Source organism: Pagrus pagrus (assembly GCF_965226575.1).
Source record: "Pagrus pagrus genome assembly, chromosome: 23".
In the NCBI taxonomy this organism is placed as follows: Eukaryota; Metazoa; Chordata; class Actinopteri; order Spariformes; family Sparidae; genus Pagrus; species Pagrus pagrus.
Window position 1 is genome coordinate 2,520,329 of NC_140205.1, and position 23,902 is coordinate 2,544,230.

The following is a 23,902-nucleotide window of genomic DNA, read 5'->3' on the forward strand; positions in this document are numbered from 1 at the left end:
ATTTCATATTGTTGTATATATATATTTTTACATTTGCATTTAACTTACATGCTTAACATTTCTTATTTTTTATGTAAGAAACAATTTATTTATAGTTGACTGTTCTTTGCATATTAAATAAGTTAACTTGTTTCCAGTAAATGCCTGTCTGCTGGTTTATTTTGTTACTTTCCAGCACACCAGTAAGCCACGATAATGGTTGTGTGAGATGTACAATGGACAGATGATGAAGTATGGACAATATAGAGTTAATATTGAAGGTGCGAGAAGTACAATATAAGTAGAAGTATAATGAAACTTTGTAAGATTGTATTTACTATGGGCGTTAGTCACAGTCATAACAGGGATTTTACTACACAGAAGTCACATGTTAGTAGAAATTGCCCGTTTTGATGTGGTTTCCGCTCTGGTTCACTCCTCTGACTGACCTCCTCATTTCCATAACAACTACAGCGGCTGCTATGGAAAACCTTTATGAAACAGCGCTGTCTTTTTAATATTTATTTATTTATTTATTTATTTATTTATTTATTTACTTCAAACACCGCCGCCCTCCACCTGCAGCTGCTGAGACGCGGTCAGCTGCTGTCAGTCTGTCCAGTCACACTGGCTCTGATTCAGGTCGCGGCCCCTTTAAGAGCCGTCAACGGTTTGTTACCGGAAGTCGGTCCGTTAACTAAATTGTCTCGGTCCTGCCTTAGCCTCCGGTGTCTGTGTGTCAAGCACGGAACCTCTGAAGTAATTTTGTTTTCTCGGGTCGTCAGTTACCGAATTTCATCGGTTTCGGTTTTTGTTAGGAGAAACTTTTTCACCCCAAATCTGCTGAGAGAAAAAAAGATACTATCGACTGAACTATAACTTACATTTTTAGCTAACGTAAGTTAGCGTTGGCTAGCTGTCGAAGTAGGTTAAAGGAAGTTGTAAATCATGGCTCTGGAGATAACTGGTGAGTTCACTTACACAGCCGCTGTTATTAAAGAAATGTTAGGTAACATCTGTTTAATGTTGCATCTAGTTAAACTTGTGAGGTACAACACGTCAGAGAGCAGCGGATCGGCTAATTTGCTAGCTGCCGCTAGCTCTAGCTATCCTCATGTGAAAGACTGTCATTGTACCAGAGTGTCATTGATTTATAAGCATTATTAATGTCTTTTTTTTTTTAGGTGTCTGCTCATGTTTTACGTATAAGGCAAGTGTAAAAATAGGTTCCTTTCCAGCTAACATTATCCAGTGTTAGCGCCAAATTATCCATGAAATGAAAAAGATGGGCGAGTCTTGTTTGTCGCGTATTTTGACCATGTAATAAACTATACTGCAGGTATTATATAAAGTATGACAAGTAAAAGCACTCACTGTGCAGCCAAATGGTCCCAGTCAATGTTTTACTTTTATATCTAATGTTTTTTGGATTATTATTACTGCTGAATTAATGTGCATGTTGCATTTTACTGCTTTAAAAGTTTAAGGTTGAGCTCATTTTAAAGGGGGCACTGTGTCATTTTTGGAGAAGGAATTCAAACTCAGAATTGTAATATTTACAATATTAATGAGGCAATAACACAAATCAGAAATATTTATTTTTGTGCATAACTGAATGGACGAGTTGTTCTCAGAGGAAAATAAGATCCCATGAACACTGTTCGAAGCTAGAAAGATGGCAGGGTCCGCCAAATGTAAACAAACAGTATAAAATGGGGCAGAATTTTTGCATCATATGAAGGAACACTTCATCCTTTGTTTTATCACAATCATTCAAAATCAACACATTTTCCCTGAACAGGAAGGGGCGGAAAAATTGTAATCTGAGAAGTAACTAATAGCCAAAGCCGTCAGACACATATAGCTAAATATACAAACTTTGCCTCTGAGATATACTGAAGAAGTTAGAAGTAGGATTAGAAGTTTTACTACGATCCATGACAGACAGAGAAACAACTGTATTACAGAAACACTATCTGAACAGCCATTGTTCTTACTCAAATCTTTCCCACCCACTCTCTTCTCCTTCCTCTCCAGTCTTCAATAAAAATAGCACAGTATTTAAATGAAATATCTTGCTCAGCACATTCCCATTGCTTTCCTCAGTTTTGTATTTGAAAATACAAATTTACAAATGTACTTGTAAAAACCATTAATAATCAATTAGCAGGCTCTGTAATCATACATTTACCTCTCCTCCTCTACCTCCAGTCTTCCTTCCTCTCCTCGCTTTATCTGACTTTAAGAGATTTGGGGACTTCCTAAGAATGTGGTATTTGGCCCGTGGCGGCGTCTTCAGCCTGCGTCACACATGGCACTGTGTGCCTAATGCCTGTTCCCCTCAGCTCACGTTGTGTGTTGCATCTCTTGTAACTTCAAACAAAGAGTATTTTTGTTTTTGGTGATCATTGCTGCTGATTTATTGATTTAATCCATAACATGATCTTTTCCAAAACATAACCAAGTAGCTTTATTACCTAAACATAACCAAGTAGTTAGAGATAGAGTAATTAGGAGCTTGCTGCCAACTACTGTTTCAAAATGTGTTGATAATGCGCTTGTTAAATCAATGATATCATGTCATGTTATTGGATATAATTTATACTGACACCAATTTATAACCATTAAATTTCTAAATATCGGGTCGATAATTTATCATGCATCATAACTTCCTGGGACGTCTGGACTTAAAACAATAGCCAGGTGCCTTTTATGAACATGGATGCATCTTGGATTAGTCTCCAGCTACTTCAGCTGTTTAACAGAATGCTGCAACGTTGTTTTCCTGCGACGCTCCTGAAATGTTTTGTGGACTACGAAACTTCACCTGACTTTTCCATCAGCGTGGAGGGAGGAGATGGTGACTGAATATACATTTTTGGGAGAACTTGTGCTTTAAGATGATTTATGACGGTGTGCTTGTTAGTATAAAAACCTTACACCTGTGATCTATAAATCTTTAACTCAAATGAATGGCACCAACCTTGTGCCTTCCCTTTTAAATAATCCCAGCACAAATGAGTCTGGGAAAAGCCATGGACGGAAAGAGAAAAATCAAACTTGGTAGGGGAGATTGAAGCCAGACATGGAGCCTTAGAGCGGGTCGTAGCTCGGCGTGAGACAATATTAACATTTCCTGTCACAATTATCATGTACAGCATGATTGCGATTTACGATAATGTCCCGAAATAAAATGATAAATAATGAAAATTCCCCATGATCAACTTATTCAGACAGTCCTGTCCTCAGTTGTGGCTACACGTTGTCTATGAAGTTGTTCGTAACAGGCTCGGAGGCACATGTGTCCCAAAATTCCCGGTAATTCCCGACATAACCAGCGAGAACATCCCTTGCGTCAAGTCTAGAATTTTTGGGGGGAGATAAATCCACATCAAAGTGAGGTCACATTAATAACTATTTATATGTGGTTTTATCACTTGAGTCGTGCTTCGAATAAAAATACATCGTAAAAGTCAGTTTTATAAATGAGGCCCGAGGACGAGGAGCACGAGTCTCCTACAGCTTTCCAACAAACAAAAACACAGATATGTAGCATCTGATCCGAACACCTGCAACTGTGGCCCCAGTTAAATTACATTTATTTATTTAATTAATTTGTCTTTCAGTTACAGAGTGTGTCAGAATTCTGCAATATATGAACTTTCCTTGTGTCCTGTAAGTTTTCATTCATTCATGTTTGGTCTGTTTTACTCATTTCAGTGTATTAACATAAGATAATGTTAATAATGTAAAATAAATATTCTCTAAAAACAGGCATTGTTAACCTGGCTGTGGTTCCTGTTTTGTTTTTGTAAATGTTTCCTGTTTGTGATTGTTTTATTTTCTCTTAAGTGATTTTGTGGCGGTACTCGCAGTAAAATGTTTACAGGCCAGCCCGACCTACATGCACAATTTCATTGTACATGTGTATAGTGACAATAAAGAATATTCTATCCTATAAAAATATAAACAAAAAACATGTAAATGTAGAGGGGATGCCCGATGTCCGCTACATGGCCCATAAACCGATAAACAAATGCCTCTTCAGGGATACTCAACAAATGTGCTCCTACAAGCCCCAGTGAAATAAAATGTCAAACTGAAGGTGTATAGGGGCTTTAGGGTTTCAAGGGGATCCAGAATAAACCCAGTTTCCTCACTAGAAAGATGTGGAGCAGCCAAGGAAACACAACAGGGCCTAAACAGACCAGAGCGTCTGGCTGCAGTCTAAGGGGATGAGGTTCAGAGCCACCTGGGTGTCATTCCTCACCTCTTTTAAGCCTTCACAAAAAGGGGCGTCGTCACACCCTGATTGGCTGGGAGGGAAATGCCCCAAGCTGCTTCCACTCCTCCATCAGGAGTCAGTCTCCCCACCTGCACACAGGTGATCTGAATCTACTGCAATTAGACCAGAGGGATTTTGAAAATCAGCCCAAAACAAAGAAAGATAGCAAGTCTGAAACAACTGGACTGCTACAGTTTGATCTGATGAACCTTTAGGAGAACCTTGAGCCCAATTCTAGACAAGATATAATAATTTTTCCCTTTTGATTAACCAGATTAATCTAAAGGGAAAAAGATTAACCATCTTAATGTGCATGATGTCAAACAGTTTGATCTGATGAAGTTCCAGTTGGGACCTAAACGTGCAGGCGTTTTCTTCTTTTTATTCATCTTTGCACCTAAGTGATTTGCATATTATCAACTTCTCCTTCTCATCACTGGAGATTCCCTAAAGATATGGGAATGATCAGCATCCCGTCTCCTACAGTCTCCAGCACTTTGACTCTTTACCTGTAAAGTAAAGCTGTACTATCTGTACCCAATATCTGTAATTATTGAATTATTGAATAAAGTATCAGTATCAGATTTTCTCTTTATTGTCACATCAGAACACACACATGCGCTGATGTGTCTGACGTGTCTCCTGTCCTGCAGCCCCGTCCGTCTGTCATCATGGTCTCTGAGAATGAGGTACTGATGAAGGAGTACTTGAAGATGATGACCGACATGATCGTGCTGTGTGCCACTCTGGCACTGTCCCTCTTCTTCTGGGTCCTCTCTCTCACCATCAGCTCATACTCCGGTGAGCTGCACAACCTTTCCTCACAAATCTGAAGAATGTTGACACTGGTTTTTACTGTTAGTCTAAGGTTTCCCACAGTTACATGACCAGACAGATGCATCAAAGTTTTTTTTAAGAGAAAGTGAGTCAAACCAAATCATGTGTTCTCATGGAAATACTGGACTGTGTTGTCCTTGGTTTTGGTTGGGTTTGGACCATGGTCTAATCTGTGAAATTTGTATGTTCCCTGTGTGAGATGACGTCAATAAATGTTAGGTTTGATTTTTATTTAATCGTCACCAGAGCAAACCAGATTGACCCTTGGTATTTTGTTTTATGGAGAGAAACTAATTTGAGAAGGTTACGAGAAATGTTATATATCAGGATTTTAATTGGAAACTGTGGAGATGTTTGTGTGTTTATTTCACCAATCCACCAGAGCTTTCTCAGATGGAGAGATGTTACAGTGAGATAGTGGTCTGAGTTTGTGTGTGTGTGTTTACAGGCACACTGCAGCCCGTGTCGCCGTGGCGATGGTTGTTCTCCATCCTGGTCCCTCTCGTGCTGACGGTCAGAGCGCTGAAGAAAAGCAGTCTGAGCCGCTCGGGGGCTCTGGGAGGTGAGTCAGTGAATCCAACCATTTTTAATAAGCTGCACTGAATTACCGACTGTATGATATGAAAGGAGGTTGTGATGAACCCACAGAGAGTAACGACTCTCGCCTCTGCGGGGCTTTTCTGCATCTGTAAGATCATTGTTTTTGTTTTCTGACCCACGAGTTTACATTTTGTGACACATTAGCTGTGGTTACATGGACAACATTTACTGTTAGAAATCATTCTGATTAGGATCCTGACTGAACTGTTGACACGGACACAAAATAAAGTTTTTATGCCCTAAAGAATTTGAGCTGAATATAACTTTATTGACATGCACAAAGTGGTTCCACCCGCTGTGAAGCATCCGGTCTGCCGGACATATAACGGAAGAGGTTTTGTGACCAACTTTGGAGCTCTGGAGCTTCACAGAAAAACAGCGTTGCAGCGTTCTGCTACACAAGAGCAGAATGCAACAGATTCTCGTGGTTCGTCCCCAATTTCTCTGAATCTCTCCACGAGTCTTTGAACAGTCTTTGAACAGTCTCTTCACAGTCGAGTCCACGCAAACCTCGACAAAACACCCTGAAATGTGTCTCCAGGCTAATTTCAAGAGTGTCTAGATGTTTTCTGTGTTCTTGGTCCTCCTTATCTGGCTTCCTTTAATTCAAGTCTAGCGGGGATGCCCAATGTCCGCTACTTGGAGAATAAACCAATAAACAAATGCCTCTTCAGGGATAATCCAACTGAAATGTGAATCCTACAAGCCCCAGTGAAATAAAATGTCAGACTGAAGGTGTATAGGGGCTCAAGAATAAACACTGTTTCCTCACTGGGATAATGTGAAACAGCCACAAAAACACAACAGGGCCTAAACAGACCAGAGTTTCTGGCTGCAATCTAATGGGACGAGGTTCTCAGTGAGTCAGGGACAGATTCAGAGCCACCTGGGTGTCTTCCCCACCTCTTTTAAGCCTTCACAAAAAGGGCGTCGTCACACTGTGATTGGCTGGGAGGGAAATGCCCCAAGCTGCTTCCACTCCTCCATCAGGAGTCAGTCTCTCCACCTGCACACAGGTGATCTGAGTCTACTGCAATTAGTCCAGAGGGACTTTGGAAAATCAGCCCAAAACAAAGAAAGATAGCAAGTCTCAAACAACTGGACTGCTACACTCCTTCTAGATTTGTGGCAGTAAATGCAGCTCAGAGGCTGGTGGTCTTTTCCCATCACTTCAGTCTATGTAGCGTGATAGTTTTAATTTTAGCAGCTGATGTTGTTGATTATCAAAGAGTTACCAAACAGATTTAACCTTTCAATTCACAATAATGTCATTTTTGTTTGGAGCTTCAGGGAGACGTTAATCAGATTTAGTTATTTTTTTAATCTCACAATCAAGTCCTTTGAACTTTAACTTGATGACGCTGAAAGTGTGTCTTAACCCCCGTTTGCTTTCATTATCGGGCGACACCCTCCCCCTGAAGTTGACAAATACAGATTACAATCTTTGTGGCCAGAAATGTTAAAAGGAATCAATTTGATGACCATAAAAAAACAAACTTTTGAAAAAGGAGCTGATAGCGTGAGACGGCTGTGATGAAGAGAAATGAGGTCACTGGTTTATTGAAATGCTGAAGGATGACGTGTTTGCAGATATTTAGAGGATGTGAGGTGATGGAAGTTATTTTAAGAAGCAATACATTTGTTGTTTAGGTAAAAATGTCTGGAAACCAAAAAATATTCTAGTCTCACTTTATAGATTTTTGGCCGCAGTGCGACTACAAGTTTTCATCTGTTGCACCTGAAATTTAGCCGTTATTGGAATTTGTTGTTGTGTGATTTTACATCGCAATTTGACTGTACGACCGTCGCTGACGTGACATGTGATTTCTCAGCTCTCTTGGTGGGATTCGTGTTGACGATGGCCAACTACAGCTTCTTCTCCTCTCTGCTGGCCTTCTTCATCACCTCCTCCAAACTGACCCGCTGGGGAGCAGCACAGAAGAAGAAGATAGACTCGGAGTACAAAGAAGGTGAGAGACGTGAGGGTGTGTTTTCTGTTTTAGGGTTAGTCGGAAACATTGAGTTTGGATGTATTGACTGTTTGTGTTTGTGTGTCAGGGGGCCAGAGGAACTGGGTTCAGGTCTTCTGTAATGGAGGAGTTCCCACAGAGCTGGCACTGCTGTACATGATAGAGGTGAATTAACTGTCTCCATGACCTGCAAATAAAACCATCAGGCTTTATTTCCTCTAACTGGCGGTTGTGTTTCAGGTGGGTCCAGGTGAGATCCCCATTGATTTCAGTAAGCAGTACTCGGCGTCCTGGATGTGCCTCTCTCTGCTGGGCGCCATCGCCTGCAGCGCCGGGGACACCTGGGCGTCAGAGGTGGGGCCAGTCCTCAGCCAATCACAGCCTAGACTCATCACCACCTGGAAGGAGGTCCCAGCAGGTGAGAAGCCAAGGACACTGATAACGAGCGAGGACGGATTTATTCAGTATTGATTATTTTGACGACTATTCTCACGATTTAGTCTGTAGACTGTTAAAATATTCAGAATAATGTTCATCATGATTTCTGAGAATTGTCCTTTTGGTAACTGACAAAGAAAAGAAAACACATTATTACTGAGAGAACAGAACAGACTTGAGGGAGTGAAGACATTTATGTGGAATTAACCTGTAGGCCGGTTTGTAAAAGACAGTTTTATTGGTCAAAAACCAGTGATTATTGCTTTTCCTGTGATGCAGCCTGTACTGCACATGGACGTAAACAGAAGCCCTTTCATTCTGTGAATCTGTGTGAAAAACTGTATTTACAGTGACACGGACATGTGACGGGCTGAAGTCCAACCAGTCACAGTTTCATTGTACTGAGCGTTGCTCTTTCCAGGAAACTGAATGTTCAGGAAAATTAATGGTTTTTCTCTTTCACCCTCCAGGAACAAACGGAGGAGTTACTACCGTCGGATTGGTCGCCAGCTTCGTCGGCGGGCTGATGGTGGGCACGGCTTACTTTATAACACAGTACCTGGTGGTCAACGACCTGCACATGTCCGACCCTCAGTGGCCGATCATCCTGTACGGCGGCGTGGCCGGTCTGATCGGGTCGATGCTGGACTCTTTCCTCGGAGCTCACATGCAGTATTCAGGTAGGAACTAATAATTGATTGTTTAGACAGCCAACAATCAATCTGAGAAATAACTTAAATGTTCATCCCTGATATTTACAAGCTCAGTAACTGTTGTTGTTGTTGCTATGAATCTGCAGATTATTTTCTTGGTCTACAGTCCTGATTCAAACACTCTTACAAAGTAATCCTTCAGCCAATCAGTCACATTAGCCTGCACTCAGTCCTGAAAGAGGATGTGATGTCACAGTACTTATGTGAATAATATATATTGTTATCTTGAACCTTCTAGTCTCAGAGAGATGCTGAGGTCTGTAGTCTGTGTGGGTCGTTTTGAGCTTGAACAAAAATGATTCTTGGGTCGATGTGATCAGTTTCCTCTTCGTCCGTCTGTCTTCAGGTTTTGACTCGAGCATCGGGAAGGTGGTGAGTTACGAGTCGGCCACCACCCAGCGGATCTGTGGGAAACCCATCTTAGACAACAACGCCGTCAACCTGTTCTCCTCCGTCCTCATCGCTCTCGTCCTGCCCGGGCTGGCGTGGGGGCTGTGGCCACGGGTTTATAAAGACATTTGAGTAATCTGAGGGTCACTACTGATCCCAGAAGCATCGCACTTGAGATTAAAAAGCACACACGCTCTCTCTGCCTGTACTACTATGTGTCGGATAAAGACTTCGAAAGGAAAAAGAAGAGGAAAATAAACAGACTGATTTAAACTCGTTGCAGTGTTTCGAAATCCACCACACAGAAATCACTGCGTGGTGGAACAGACAGAAGCTGCAACTGAGGAGATTTATGAAGGTTGTGGGCGACTTGTTTCCAGACAAGAGATCGAGAGATTAGATTAATGATGAAACACGAGTGAGGATGGTTTAGAAACAACAACAAAAAAGAAACGCACATCTACTTGACTAATAAAATGTCCAGGGTCCTGTTTCAGTAAGCAGGTTTAACAAACTCGGTTCAGTCCTGAGCCCGAGTTGAGTTGAGGGGTGTCACGTGAATTTCCCCAGTCAGAAATTTTTTTTTCCCTGATTAAACCACATGAACGCAGTTCAACAGCCTGTATCTGTACGAGGGAGGAGGCAGAAGGAACGAGATCGCTGAACTCGAGGTTTAGGAGCCAGTTTCCACAGGACCCGAGTTTGTTAAGCCTGAGATTTCTGTTTCTTAAATTCAGGCTCAGTTTTCACTAAGCCAGCTCTCTGAAACAGGGCCCTGGTGTGCAGGTACTTCTGAAGACTTTTCACGTCTACAAACAAGTGAAACTGTGAATAATTCGAAATAATGTACAACAGTGATGACGCATTTAAGAGATCAGGGGGTCACACAACATTTGATACGTCTGCCTGAGTTTGTTTGTCGCACTGAAGCAGCTCATCTGCATCGCAGTTAGTGCGGCCGTCCCCTCGAGGATAAGTTCCCGATGACGACTGCTGGTAACAAACACATATCTTCAACACGGTTGGAGAGCACGTCTTAGGAAGTAGTTCTGATCGAGCATAAACGAGCCTGAAGTCTCGTGCTGATTCATGGAATAATCAATGTTGAAATCAAACGGTTCAATCTGCGGCGACACAAACTCCCAAACAGACGAGGAAGAGCTGCAGAACAACCACAAAAGATGTAAAACTAAAACGAGTTGATTATGTTGATCAGAATATGTGAAGTTGTTTAAGTGCCAAGTAAATAATGTAACTTTCCAAGGAATCTCGATCCGTTTCGCGGAAAAAGTGTAATTAGATTTTAACAGTCCAGTCAAATATACAAATAAATCATCTCATTACATAAAAAATAATCTAAATTGTGAATTTGTTTGGTGACTTTGTTCTGTATTTTTGGTTTGTGCTCATTTAATGTGATGTGTCCACTTTTATGATGATGTTTTTGTGTATTCAGGGCAGATTTATTTTGTCACGCTTTCACAGTCTGCTTCAAGTTTCTCCTCAATCTTCAGAGTAAGAGGTTCTTTCTGCTCTTCAATCGTTTTTAAAAGAATTAAAACTCATTTTTTCTGCCATTGAAGTGTTAATAAACAGGTCAAACTTTTAAATTGAAGTTGTCTCTGTCTCTATTTTTATGTCTTAGTCGATCTTTATCTTCATTTGTTTTTAATTTAATCTCCCTACTTATGAAATCAAACCTGCACCGTTGGAAGGACAAAAAAATACAACTTCAAATCCAGATGAAGCCTAAATGATCCAAAGGAAGCGTTGATCTAAGACACCCAGAGTGCAGCGGTGCTCTACATCTCACCTGACTGTCGCACACTCGACCTCTGACCTGGTGTCGTATCAGCATGCGAGGTGGAACACAGACTGGACAGACGGCGGCAGGTTTCCAGAGGTATTACTGTTTTTATTTCAGAGTGTCTGAGAGAAAAGGCACTAAACCAAACCGGGAGAGTGACATTGACTTTGTATGGGAGAAAAAGAGAGAGAGAGAGAGAAGCATAGGTTTAAATTAACATATATAAAGTTTACACAACAGCAGGCATACAAACACACTCCACATTCACACAGCTGACTATCTACACATTCCTGATTGATTAAATACAGCAGGCCGAGAACTCCAGGAGCCGTTAAAGGAACATTCCCTAAATCTGTTTGTCATTTGTAGTGTTTTAACAGCAGAAAATGTAAAATGTAGTGTCTCATTTTTCCTTTAACGCAGCTCTCCTGAAGCTTCAGCAACGTCTGAAACCACCCGACAACAAAATAACTCTTCAAGAACTTATAAATATAAATAATCGGCATACAGAGAAACTTTATAGTGTTGAAAAAGACGTTTTAAGCCCCGTTCAGACAGGATTAATATCACAGGGGGAAAAGGTCATTTAACGCATTGTTCTGGACATTTTAATCAGGAAACGACGGGATGTGGTCTGTAAAACCAAGAAAAAGCTGGAGATTTAAAGGAGATACTGTGAAAGGTAACTGGACACAGAGACATTAATCTATCATTGATATCATTCAGAGTGATTTACACTTCCTGTTGATATAATTATCTCTGATGTCCATCATAAATAAACGCTCATAAATCATAGAAAAGACCATTCAGAACTTGCCTGAGAATCTTTACATTTTTAAGTTTTCTTCAGTATCAAAGTAATCCAGTGAGAGTTATCAGTAGATTCATGGTCACACTGCAAACATGAACTGCTAACAGCTAACTGCAGACTTAACAGCGCCGACTCCCAAATATAAGTTGGTGGTCGCATGTTTCCGTGTACAAGATTAGCAAAAATATTTACACCGACTTCAATTTCACACTGAGCTCATAAAAATAAGGACGAGCAGCTCCTCAAACTGAATAAACTTGTGTGAGTCAGTGAGTTCGGCAGAAAAACATCAGATAAATTAAGAAACGTTAACGTGGTCCCGCCTCCTTTAGAGATATGAATCCAGTCTGAACGGAGCTTTAAAGTAAAGTTCGTCTTCATTATCTTCTGATTATCTTTGCATCCACTTGCTACAACAAAAACTAAAATTAAATATAAGCTTATACACATTTTTATTTGTAAACAATAGTTGATTGTTTGGTCATCATATTAAACTGGCGGGCGTCTTCATTTTCTGAAGCAGACTTTTGTACATTTCTGAACAAATATTCAGCACAACCGACTCGACTGAACTCAGAGCACCAGATACTTTTAACTGAAGAGTTGAAGCAGCGCTGTAACAAAGGTTTTAGTGACTGGAGCCACTGTGACGGAGAAAATATCTGAGATTTAGAGAACAGTTATCAGAGCACAACCTTTTCTGATGTATCAATATCTGCAGTCATGTTGTCTGACAGGATGTTAGAATGTAACGTTTGTTGTTGCAGTGAAATTGAGGGATAATAGCAAAATTGTGCATAAAATGGCCAATGTTGAAACAAAACTGGCCACCTGTTGCATTCATCCTCCAAACAGATACGGGCAGCAGATCACCAGAGTAGCTGCTAACTGCTGCTAAGTGTATTCATGCGACCTCAGTTAGCCGTGCAGTTAACCGGACTACCTTGGGAGTGTTAGTGTTCACGAGTTGGCATGCTGCCTTCAGCAGATATCGCTGCACCACTATACAGAGATGTCGTTGACATAATGACAGAACTTTTTTTATATCTTCACTTTCTTTAAATTATTTTTTTGAACGTTTTAAACTAAATTTCTTACATATTGAACCTCAGATTTTTAGTTAAAGTAAATATTTAGATAAAGTCGTGACTTTATGAGGTCATTTTATGCAAATAAAGTCGCAATTTTGAGGAAAAAAAGTCACCATTCTGAGCCTAAAGTCATAATTTTGAAGAAAATCCAGTCGTAATATTTTGTGAATAAAGTTTAAAATAAATAAGTCGTGAAAAGTTCTAATTTTACCCGAAAAAATGAATTTCTTCTCAAAATCCTAAAGGTTTTTCCCTTTGAAATTGACCTTATTGTTGTTTTGTTTTACTTGTTTTCTTATTAATTATTCCTTAATTACAACTTTATTCACAAATTCTGATTTTTTTTTTTCCTTCCTTTTTTCTTGTTTTATGACTTATTCTCAAAAGCACTGATTTTTTCCCCTAAAAATATTTCACCCACCTTCTCTAAATCTCAGATTTTATCCTCAGTGTGGCTCCAAGTCTCCATCCTTCCAGAAAATGATCTTTATTTGTCGTTGAGAAAACTGAAAGATTTATTTCAGCCTTGTTGAGCTTTCTTTGTAAAGACGGGGAGAAACAGAAAGCAAAGGTCAAAGCTCCTCAGACGGGTTCAATGCTAACATGTCACAAGTCTCTTTTCGTGCCACTTCTCTTCATATAATCGGAGTGTTTCATGTTTCAATAAAGAAAATCTCATTTTTCAGATTCAAACTCTGAACAGAAAACCAACAGAAGCTCCAGCTCGGTAACGACAACAGACCACCGACGTCTTCCAGGCTTCGTTTTGTGATTGAAAACAACCACACACAAAAACACACTCACACATAGAAGAGGAAGGAGGAGGCGGGGCGTAAATGGGAGGAAAAACCAGAACCAGAACCGGGAGGGGGAGGGAGGGCGGAGCTTCAGGCCAGAGTCTGCTGTGATTGGAGGGCAGGGCTGTCCGTCAGTCACAGCTGGTCTTTGTAGTAGCCGAGCTTAGCGAAGGACATTTCTCTGCGGAGCTGCATCACCTCCCAGAACATCTGCTCTGCTACACACACACACACACACACACACACACACACAGACACACACAGACACACACAGGAAACAGGAAGGTGTGATCACACAAAGTAACTGAGTACATTTGAGTAGCTTGTAATCAACTTGAGTATTTCTATTTTTCTGCTCCTCTCTTTTTTTTCCCTTTCTTCTTTCTTATCCACAAATTGTTAACAAGGAGCCAAATGACAAAGTGTGTATATGTGTGTGTGTGTGTGTGTGTGTGTGTGTGTGTGTGTGTGTGTGTGTGTGTGTGTGTCTCTTACCGTCCTGCTGTTTGACCAGCCCTTGGTGGATGTAGCGAATGTAGGTGAAGAAATTACACACTGCTGTGATCTGAGAGAGACAAACGAACACTGTTGTAATCTCTATGAAAAAACTACACAACAATAAACACAATGATGAGATCACTACACACAAGTAGGTGACATCTGACAGGAAGCAGACTGATCGTTACTAAATCTGTGATTCTTGTTAGTATTTAACTTTTAGTTTGTATTAGTTTCATCCCAGTCTCAGTAAACATATGCACTAATACCTCTTCTCCTGCAGGTGTCACTGTGAGGAAATACTCTATACCTGTGTGTGTGTGTGTGTGTGTGTGTGTGTGTGTGTGTGTGTGTGTGTGTGTGTGTGTGTGTACTCACTCTATATCTACAGTAGGGAGACACGTAGTAATAGTTGGACGAATCTCCAAACTTGATTCTGTGCTTACAGGTTTTGGTCTGACCACTCAGGGCACATTTTCTATCAGAGACACACAGAGAAAGAGAGAGAGAGAGAGAGACATTTATAGGTTTATGTTTCAATATAAAACAGTTTGTCCTAAAACTATAATAAAAATAAAAACTTTGCAGGACTACTACTAAAGACTCAATGAAGCAAGGAAGGAGTAAAAGGCATGAAGGAGAGAGGGACGAGTGTTAGACATTTATCAAGGTTCCTCTCTTCAGGATCGCTTTGATAAACCTGGACAGAAGGACGGACTGAAGGAAGGATTGTTACGAGTTAGCGGGGACGTTTGGACGAGCCAGGCGGGGTTGAGGGGGGAGGGGTTCAAAATGCTGATGGGAGAGACAGAGAGAGAGAGAGAGAGAGAGAGAGAGTCAGACTTACGTGACGAGCTCGGCCCTTCGCCCACTAGAGGAGGAAATTGAGGAAAGATGGAGAGATGATGATGAAAGAGTGAAAGCTTGATGAGGAGGAGAAAGTGTGTGTGTGTGTGTGTGTGTGTGTGTGTGTGTGTGTGTGTGTGTGTGTGTGTGTGTGTGTGTGTGTGTGTGTGTGTGTGTGGTCTCACTTTGGTCCTCCACACTCCACCGCCGAGGCTTTGACCACCGGCAGCGGCTGGAAACCGACCGGCTCCACACTCAGCGTGTTCTGCTCCACGGCTTCCAAGATGGCCGACCCCAGCTGAGGGACAAGAAGCCGATGGCGGACATTAAAGAAACAGAACGTGACTTACAGGCGAGTGTGAATACATTACATGTCGGCCTGAACCTCTGTGTACCTCGCTCTTGCTGAAGGTGAGGCAGGGGTAGATGTCCTCATGGTAAACTCTCTCCAGGAAGCAGCAGCTCCGGTCCAGCGTCGGCTCCTCCTTCCACGCCTTGAAATCACTGAACAGCTGACTGTCCACCTACACGTCCAACACCGCAGGTTAGCATCGATTAGCACAGAGTCTGACCGCAGAAACATACAGATACACATACAGACACACATACAGAGGCACCATGAGATAAAGTTCTGTACCTCTCTACACTCGCGTACGATGGGCTGCGTGGCCGACGGGTCGGGCTGCGTCCCCATGATGGCGGAGGAGGTGCTCTTGTTCCTGCTGTGGCCCTTTCTGAAGGGAGTCTTCACGCCTCCTCCTACCGCTCCTGAAGGGGGGAGGTCACCCAGGGGGGAGGTGGGGGAGGAGAGCACGAGTGTCTTCAGCGCCTGGACCTCCGCCTGGAGGACGTCGATCTGAAGAGGAGGAGGGAAAAGTGTTTTGACTAATTTGATAGATGGAAACATACAGAAACATGCTAACACCAACGTGTAGGCTAACTCAAACATATCGCTCCATTTTTTTGCCTACATTTGTTTACATTTTTGCAAAGAGGCTCCATTAAAAGTTTGCCGAATTATCCATTAGCACTTCCTGTTTGCAGTGTAAACATGGATATTGAATCAACTATCACTGGATTACTTTGATGCTTAAGACAACTTAAAACTGTGATGATTCTCAGGCAAGTTCTGTGTTTGTTGTCGTCACCTTGCCGAGCGCTTCTTTCAGCTGTTTCTCAGCATTTGCCTGTTTGACGTTGGCTTCTCGGACCATTTTGTGGGCCTCCTGGAAAACACATACACAATGTGATATTTTCAGAGATTCTTAAATCTTCATAGAGAAGCAACATCTACACAACCTCGTGTTAAAGGGACAGTTCACTCACAATAAATAATATAAAAACATAACGGTAACATAAAGTCAAGCTCAGCCTGTTAAAACTCACAGACACACACACACAGATAGGAATCCCAGCACCTTCTATGGGAAAGAGAAGAAGACCAGAACAAGGAGGAGGAACATGAAGAGGGAAGGAACAACACGTCGTGAAGGCCGGCCGGACAAACTCTGTCTTATGTCTTGAGCTATATCTCACTGGTACGCTAGTATCAGGCCCAACAGAGCCAAAACAAACGGTATAATGAGGCTGATATCTGAACATATGAACACATTTACTGAAACTAAACTCTAAACTGCAGAGTTCTGGTGAGAAGTTACAAAAGTACTGAGAGTTGAACAAAGCAAGAACTAAAGAGCTTTCTGTCTGGTCACCGGCATCGAGCCCGTGGAGTAACCAAATGAAATGTTTCAAACTCGACTAAAACGCCGCTGGAGCTTCACGTGTCTGCTCACAAAGAACAGAGATCAACCAAATCCTGAGTCAATCATTTAGATTGTTCTGACCAGGTTCTGTCTGGCCACTGCCTCAAGGAGGAAGAGAAACAGGAAACAGGAAGCAGAGGAGACGGACAGACGGGGAGGAGGCAGGCGGACCGACCTGGAAGAGACTGGCGGTGAGCTCCTCCAGCTCCTGGCCGAGCTGGTCTCTGACTTTAGACAACCTCTCACACTCCTCATCCTTCAACAGCAGCTCCTTCCCCACACACACACACACACACACACACACATTCACAAACACAAAAACAGAAAACAACACAACAGAAAAAACAAACCGCCAAATGAACACATGAAAGTAAAATCAAAGCATGGCAACAACAAACAAACACATGAAGAAATAAAAATTAGTGAAATATGTTTGAGACGTTATTTCATTTCAAATTATAAAAAAATGTGCAAAAAAACGCTTTTAAATAAAAATATAAAATCACATGATGTGAGTCTGAGTGATGAGTGCTGTGGAGAGGTGAAGTCGAACACACACACATTCACTTTCAAATCACACACACTCACATTCAAACTCCAGGTTTAGACCAGAGACCGTGTGCGTGTGTGTGTGTGTGTGTGTGTGTGTGTTACCCTCTGGGCCTTGGCCAGCTCCTCCTTCAGCCTCTCGTATCCTTTCTCTCGGACCTCCATCACCGACGGGCTGCGCAGCCTCGACAGGCTGTCGCTCAGAGCGCTGCACTCCTCCCCGTCCTCTCCGGACAGGAAGTTGCCGTCGGCCGACTCCGCCTCCTGGCCCGGCACGCTGTGCAGCATAACCATGGCAACAAACGTGGTCAGTCATGATGCTGTGATTTTACATGTAAAGATCCTTTATGTTCGAGCAAACCTGCAGGTTTTATATCAATATTCTGCCACAAGGACCGCAATTATCAGTTATTTTCATCAGCAATTAATCTGACTGTTCGTTTCTAAATCAATTAATTAATTGTTTGGTCAATTAAATGTCAAATGTAATGCCTGAAAATGTCTTTTTTTGTCTGAAAGTCAAATATATTCAATTAAAAATCATGTAAAAGAGAAAAACAGTCTTTTTGTGTCCTCACCTTCCATTGTGGCTGTGCCGCGGTGTGGAGTACACCGGCTGTGTGGGGAGCTGGTCGGCCTGCAGCGAGGTGGGGCGGCCAGGACGGGGCGCTCCCAGGGAGTGGGTCCGGTACAGCGAGGCGGGCGGGGTGCTGTGACGGGCGGGGGGGCGCTGCTCCGCTTGGTTCTGCAGGACGACACAAACACGAGGAAGTTAGAAAACCATTAATCACCTGAATCGAGGGCAGAGGATGTCGTTCACTGTGCAGATTGTAAATCCCACTGAGGTAATGTGACCGAGATTTTGGGCTATTTGAATAAAATGTATTTAATTTGGTTTATAAAGTCATCAGGGTGATTTATGGGAGCCGGTCTCAGGTCCTGGAAGAACAGAACAACTGATTTTGTGTACAAATCTGTAAACATCCTAAAATGCTCTGAACAATGACTCTCTACCTGCATGTGATGAGTTCAAGGGTTTTACGTTCGACCTACCTGAAGGTCAGGTGTGGTGGGTGAGGCCAAGTTCACCTCATGGAACCCCTCCAGAGTTTCGGCATTGCTCTGACCGCTGCTGCAGGCCATAGCAGCTGCTCTCAGACATCATACACTCTGCACACACACACACACACACACACACACACACACACACACACACACACAGTTTATTAAGTGTATTCAGCTGTAATGTGTTTAAAACAGGCTGAGAGCTGCTTCCTGTCTGCTTCAGTCGACTCCACAGATGGAGACTCAGCGACTCGCAGCAGGAGGCTCGAATGAAACGCTTCAGAGATTTGTTTATTGTTGAAGTAAACAACAAATAATCAGCACTAATTAGTCACTTCAAGCCTCAAGTGTTTCTGTCGCTGAAAGCTTGTTTTAAAAAAAGTTTCAAGTCTCCATTACTTTAACCAAACTTCATGTTTATCTTACAATCAGCAGCTGAGACAACTTCTCTTTCAAGTGATCCTGTAAAACTTCAGATACACAACACAACACTTTCTCTTTCAACGAGTTTTCTCCTGAAGGTGTGTTAACTGTACCATAGTGCAGCGGTGGATGGAGAGGCTGGTGAATGACGGAGGCTCTCAGTCAGTCAGTCAGTCAGTCAGTCAGGAGGACGATCTGCAGGTGAACCAGTGACTCAGCAAACAGGTAACAGCTGTCCTTCACCTGAGAGGGAAACAGAGAGAGAACCATCATAAACTACTAAATATTTATTGGTCGACTGACAGAAAAACAGCAAACATGAACTGTTTCTGGCTTCTTGACTTAATATCTTCGGTTAACAGACGTCTGAAGACTTTGGGAAGTGTAACGGGCACTTTTCACTGTTTTCTGACATTTAAAATCAAATAAACAATCGTCAGATTAATTAATAAGGAAAGATGTTTGTTGCAGCTCTGTGCCGAGGTATAAAAAACAAATAATGAAGTGAATGTCTGGTGTTAGCACGCCTGTCGCCTGTATTATGAACATCAAACTCATTTCTACATCACCTCTAATGGTGGAAGAAGTATGAACATACTGTATTTTATATATATTTCAGGCTCCTTAAATATTCATTATATATTGTAAAATCTTAATCTGCTAAACAGCTACAGATTCCTAATAAATGTACTGAATTAAAAAGTAACATTTTCTCTCTAAAATGTGCCAGAGAGGAAGTAAAAGAGTGTAAAACATAGACTGAAGCAAATGAGCTCATAATCGTGCAGGACTCGACATTTCTTTTATTCCTGCAGCCGACACGAACACGTCTGAGATAAACTCAGCAGATAATACCGGCTCTGAATCTCCTGCAGCGCCACACGGCTCACTTCCTTCATCCTCTTCACTCCCAACAGTTACAACACGGTTACGGCACACTGGGTCAAACTCCAGCAGACGGACCGAAACAGGAAGTTCACAGCTGACAGACAACAAAACATCAGGTCTGTTTTCATTCCAGAGATCCTCCCTCATCATCATCATCATCATCATCGTGATCATCGCATCATGTTCCTGATATAATCTAATTCTTTGTCTCTGTCCGGGCTGTGAACCTACCTTTTGTTTCTGCTGCCTCAGCACACCGGTCACACCTGCTCAGCCTGGTGTGTTTCTGTGAGTGTGTGAGTGTGTGTTAAGTGGGTGTGTTCCTTCACTGAGCATATATACGAAAGCTGAATTCAGTGACCTGAAGACAAATTAAAGACGTAGGACAAATAAAGATGGTGTGACTGAGAGAAACTTACGTTAGTCCCTCAGGTGATGTAAAAAGTCTGAGTGTGTTTTTAGATCAGCATCACGTCAAAGTCTTCTGTTGACTGTCAATAAAAGTTCTAACCAATAAAAAATAATCATTAATTTTTGTTCCTCCTCAATCCAGAGTCGATGACACATCAGTTTCTGTGTAAACAGTCTTAAAACTTGACGCTCAGCTTCGCGTCTGTCAGTCAAACTTAGGTGAAACCCCACCCGCCTCGCACCGGCCGACCCCTCCTGCGCCCCCTCCGTCTCCATGGAGACCAGTCCTGGAGAGCCCATAGTAACCCGACACGCTGAGGGATGCTGGGTACGGATCCAGTTACTCCAGCCACCTGATAAAGGCTCATCCCGTGTGTTTACAGCACGCAAAACTGATGTGGGAACGCCGACGTTAGCAGCAGATATTAACGGAAATAATCCTAAAGCATGAATGATCAGCTGTTCTGCTCTTCGTGATGGACCAGCTGGCTGACATTTACTGGTCACATGTTGACGTGTATGTTTTAAAGGTTTTGACTTATAAATGAAGAACAGGGCTTTTCTATCATTACCGCTGGCCTGTGGTGATATAGTTGAAATCTAATTTAGTTCATTACCAAGTGGAGGGCGACTGATACGTGATTTTTGGGGCTAATGCCGACACTGATATCCAGGAGTAGGACTGAACCGATGTGTCTTTTTCAGGCCCATACCGAAAATTAGAAATCAAGGAGACTGGAGAGCGATATCTGGGACCGATAATCATTTGCAGTAAAAATTAAAGACTTTGTGTCAAAAGTTCAAAAAACCAGGGATGAAATAAACCAAAGTACAATTTTCTTCCTCTCCACGACATTTGTTTGATGCATTTAGTTACTAGATACTTCAGAGTTTCTGATTATTTAGGGTTTATAGGCTGTTAATTGTGACGTGTTACCAATCAGATAATCTGAAAAATGTTGAATATCGGCCCTAATAATCAGTCTACCTTTATTACAGAGTGCAATATTCTGATATATTGGCCGATAAACACACATTTTTTGCAATGATCCTTCAGATGTGGTTATAAAACACGACATAGATATGTGATGGAGGATATTTTAATTTTTTAAATAAACTTCATTGCCAAAAATGATGAACCAGAAATGTAATTATTATAAATAACAAATTACGCCTTTTTCTGCATTATTATCACTAAAAAAAAGGTTTTGATATCGGACAACATATATATGTATGTATATAGGCCAATATCATCAGGCTCCATTATATAATACATTTTTAGAAAGATAATAATTGTTTTATGTTATAATTTGCTGTTTTATGATTCAAATTTGAATATGTTATGATTGTAGACTGTTTAGATGTTTTCTTGACATTTTAATAGAACAAATAAAGAATCGATTCATCAGGAAACAAAAACTGAACTAATTTATAATGAAAATAGTCGTTAGTTGCTCTACAGATGCACATTTCTACTGTTTCTACTACTTTCTTACCAACAAACTTTGTTTATCAGTGACTGTTTTACACAGGAGGTACACATCAGATTGTTTTTGTTGTGATTGATCCATATTTGAATCGATCTGAAGTCAAACTGTGGTGATGATTTAAACCCATCACTCTGTCGGATGTGTAGGAATATTAGAAACACTGAATATTTATGTTGTGGACAGCTGACACTGAGCTTTTTGCGCAAGAACTGCAGCGTTTGCAACGAACACTAACTGAGTTTACTCTGACAGCAGCCTCTCTGTCCATTCACATGATTTCAAGCTAAACGTTAGCTGCACAAACAGCCTGCTGAACATCATTATCATGTTATCTGGATGCTGACAGGCTGAAGTCTGAGCTCGAGTTGTCCTCATGTGACCCAAACATTGTGGACAGGATGCGATTTTAAGCAGGGATGCACCTGTTTCAGGGTGCAGTGACAGCTAGCACTCAGTTAGCCGCGGCTAGTTAGCATGTCTGAATGTTAGCAAACGGGCTAAAAGGCTAACGCTGCTGCACAGAGGGGGGCAGCCGGCTAATGTTAGAAAGCTAACGGGTGTTATCCGACTCTGCACGCATGAAAGATGCATGAAAGCAGCTTCACCAGCGTGTTTCATCTTAGGTTTCGATGCTAAACGGAGCTAACGTTAGCGATGCATTTGCATTAAATTATCTAGCCGCTAGCTAACATCAGCTTCATTCAGGGGCGTGTTGTAGCATTTCAGTGAGCTGTGACATGAATGCTAGAAAAAAGAGAAATAAACCAGCTGATAATGTCGGAACAATTACAAAAGCGACGCAGCTGTGTCTCTACAAAATGTTAAAATCTGCCGTTATTCGCATGAAGGGGGGATACCCTGCTTCCATTATCGGCCACCGCACACAGCCCAGCCACGGCTTGCTATTATTACTGATATGCCTGAAATTAAGGGATGTATCGTTTATAAATTTGACTGAAATGACGGATACTTTTCATTAAACACAGACAGGGTGTGTGGTTGAGAGAAATAAAGAGACAAGTAGCGACAGACGGCTCCGTGTCCGATAATGGGTGCATGAACGTAATGGTGCATTTGCATGTAGCTACGCTAGCTAGCGGGCTGAGCAAGTTCCCCACAACTTATATAATAATAACAATAACAGCATTAACGTCAATAACACGTTAGCGGGGGACTCACCGGACCTCTGTGTGGACAGCAGCCGGGCTGGTCGGTCCTCCTCCGGGTAACGTGCCGAGCCAAGCCGTGAAACAAACACACTGGAGCGGCTGTTGACGCAGAGCGGGGCAGGTAACTGACGGGAGGTGCCTTCAGGGACCGCTCGGAAACTACACAATCATCACTGCAATGTTTTTATGCTTCAGTCTAGTCAAATGAGACAGTTGTCTGAATGCAGGAGTCAACAACAGGAAGTATTCAGGTACCACACTGTAAAAATACTCATACATTGAAAATGTTTATTAAAAAGTAGAATCAGGAATGTGTGGTTAAAGTATTAAAATACACTGAATGCAATAAAAATGTCCCCTGTGACTGTTATACTATTATATATGATGTCATTACATGATTATGATTCATGCATTAATGTAAAAGCAGGATTTCACTGCTGTAGTTGGTTGAGGTGGAGCTCATTTTGAGCTATTTATATACCCAAGGTGCTTTCTGGTATGTATGCACACACATGTTCTACAGGTAAGTAATATAAATGTATTAAATATGCATGTTCACGGGTTTAAAATTAAATATAAATGACATTAAAGATTGTAAAGCAAAGATATATCGTATAAAGAAATACACAAAACTGAGTGCTATATGAATATAATGGGAATAAAAGGGAGATAACAGAGAAATATTTGCATAGTCATAGTTATAATGAGTTGTATAACATTAACAATGATGAAGCAACATGTAAACAAATAAGCTGATTTGTGTGGAAGTTTCCATATAAGTTTCTGAATGAATAGCTGGATTATCTGTACTCTCAGCCAGTGTTGAGCTCACTTCTCAAGATAATAGATCACTTATCACTTGTTACTCATTGACAAAGTAAACATGCAATTCCAATTATTCCTTTCCCAGGTGTGGTTACTGGTTTCTGTGGTGACTGGACTGGGATCAACACTGGTGACATTTTTCCACCGGGCGAAGAGATTTGTTAGATAATTCAACAGATTGACACAATAGATAGACTTGTTGTCACGTTGATCACAAAACCAGACAACATGGGGACGGTCAAAAAGTGAAGAAGTTT

General features: G+C 41.6%; 2 protein-coding genes across 9 annotated transcripts; one reads left to right on the top strand and one right to left on the bottom strand.

The window, feature by feature from the left end:
- Window positions 1–615: 615 nt before the first annotated feature.
- tmem19 (transmembrane protein 19) lies at window positions 616–10,827 on the top strand. Its single transcript, XM_084345237.1, has 8 exons — window positions 616–946; window positions 4,918–5,065; window positions 5,550–5,663; window positions 7,534–7,671; window positions 7,760–7,836; window positions 7,912–8,089; window positions 8,580–8,789; window positions 9,169–10,827. The coding sequence occupies exons 2-8, from the start codon at window positions 4,936–4,938 to the stop codon at window positions 9,342–9,344; spliced, it is 1,023 nt and encodes a 340-aa protein (XP_084201363.1). The 5' UTR covers window positions 616–946; window positions 4,918–4,935; the 3' UTR covers window positions 9,345–10,827.
- A 279-nt stretch (window positions 10,828–11,106) lies between these two features.
- rab3ip (RAB3A interacting protein (rabin3)) lies at window positions 11,107–22,953 on the bottom strand. Of its 8 annotated transcripts, none has more exons than XR_014621500.1 (15): window positions 22,831–22,953; window positions 18,976–19,105; window positions 18,428–18,544; window positions 17,953–18,119; window positions 17,480–17,651; window positions 17,001–17,096; window positions 16,211–16,288; window positions 15,700–15,918; window positions 15,458–15,586; window positions 15,248–15,360; window positions 15,064–15,087; window positions 14,595–14,694; window positions 14,214–14,283; window positions 13,726–13,936; window positions 11,107–11,184 (listed from the first exon to the last, which is right to left on the bottom strand). XR_014621500.1 is itself a non-coding variant. In XM_084345161.1 (15 exons), the coding sequence occupies exons 4-15, from the start codon at window positions 18,515–18,517 to the stop codon at window positions 13,854–13,856; spliced, it is 1,341 nt and encodes a 446-aa protein (XP_084201287.1). In that variant the 5' UTR covers window positions 18,518–18,544; window positions 18,976–19,105; window positions 19,718–19,844; window positions 22,831–22,948; the 3' UTR covers window positions 11,107–13,853. The 8 variants fall into 8 exon arrangements, 7 of the variants coding, with proteins under 7 accessions (XP_084201287.1, XP_084201288.1, XP_084201289.1 ...); XM_084345161.1 differs by adding an exon at window positions 19,718–19,844 and having other exon boundaries at window positions 11,107–13,936; window positions 22,831–22,948; XM_084345162.1 differs by having other exon boundaries at window positions 11,107–13,936; window positions 22,836–22,953.
- Between the last annotated feature and the right edge of the window lie 949 nt (window positions 22,954–23,902).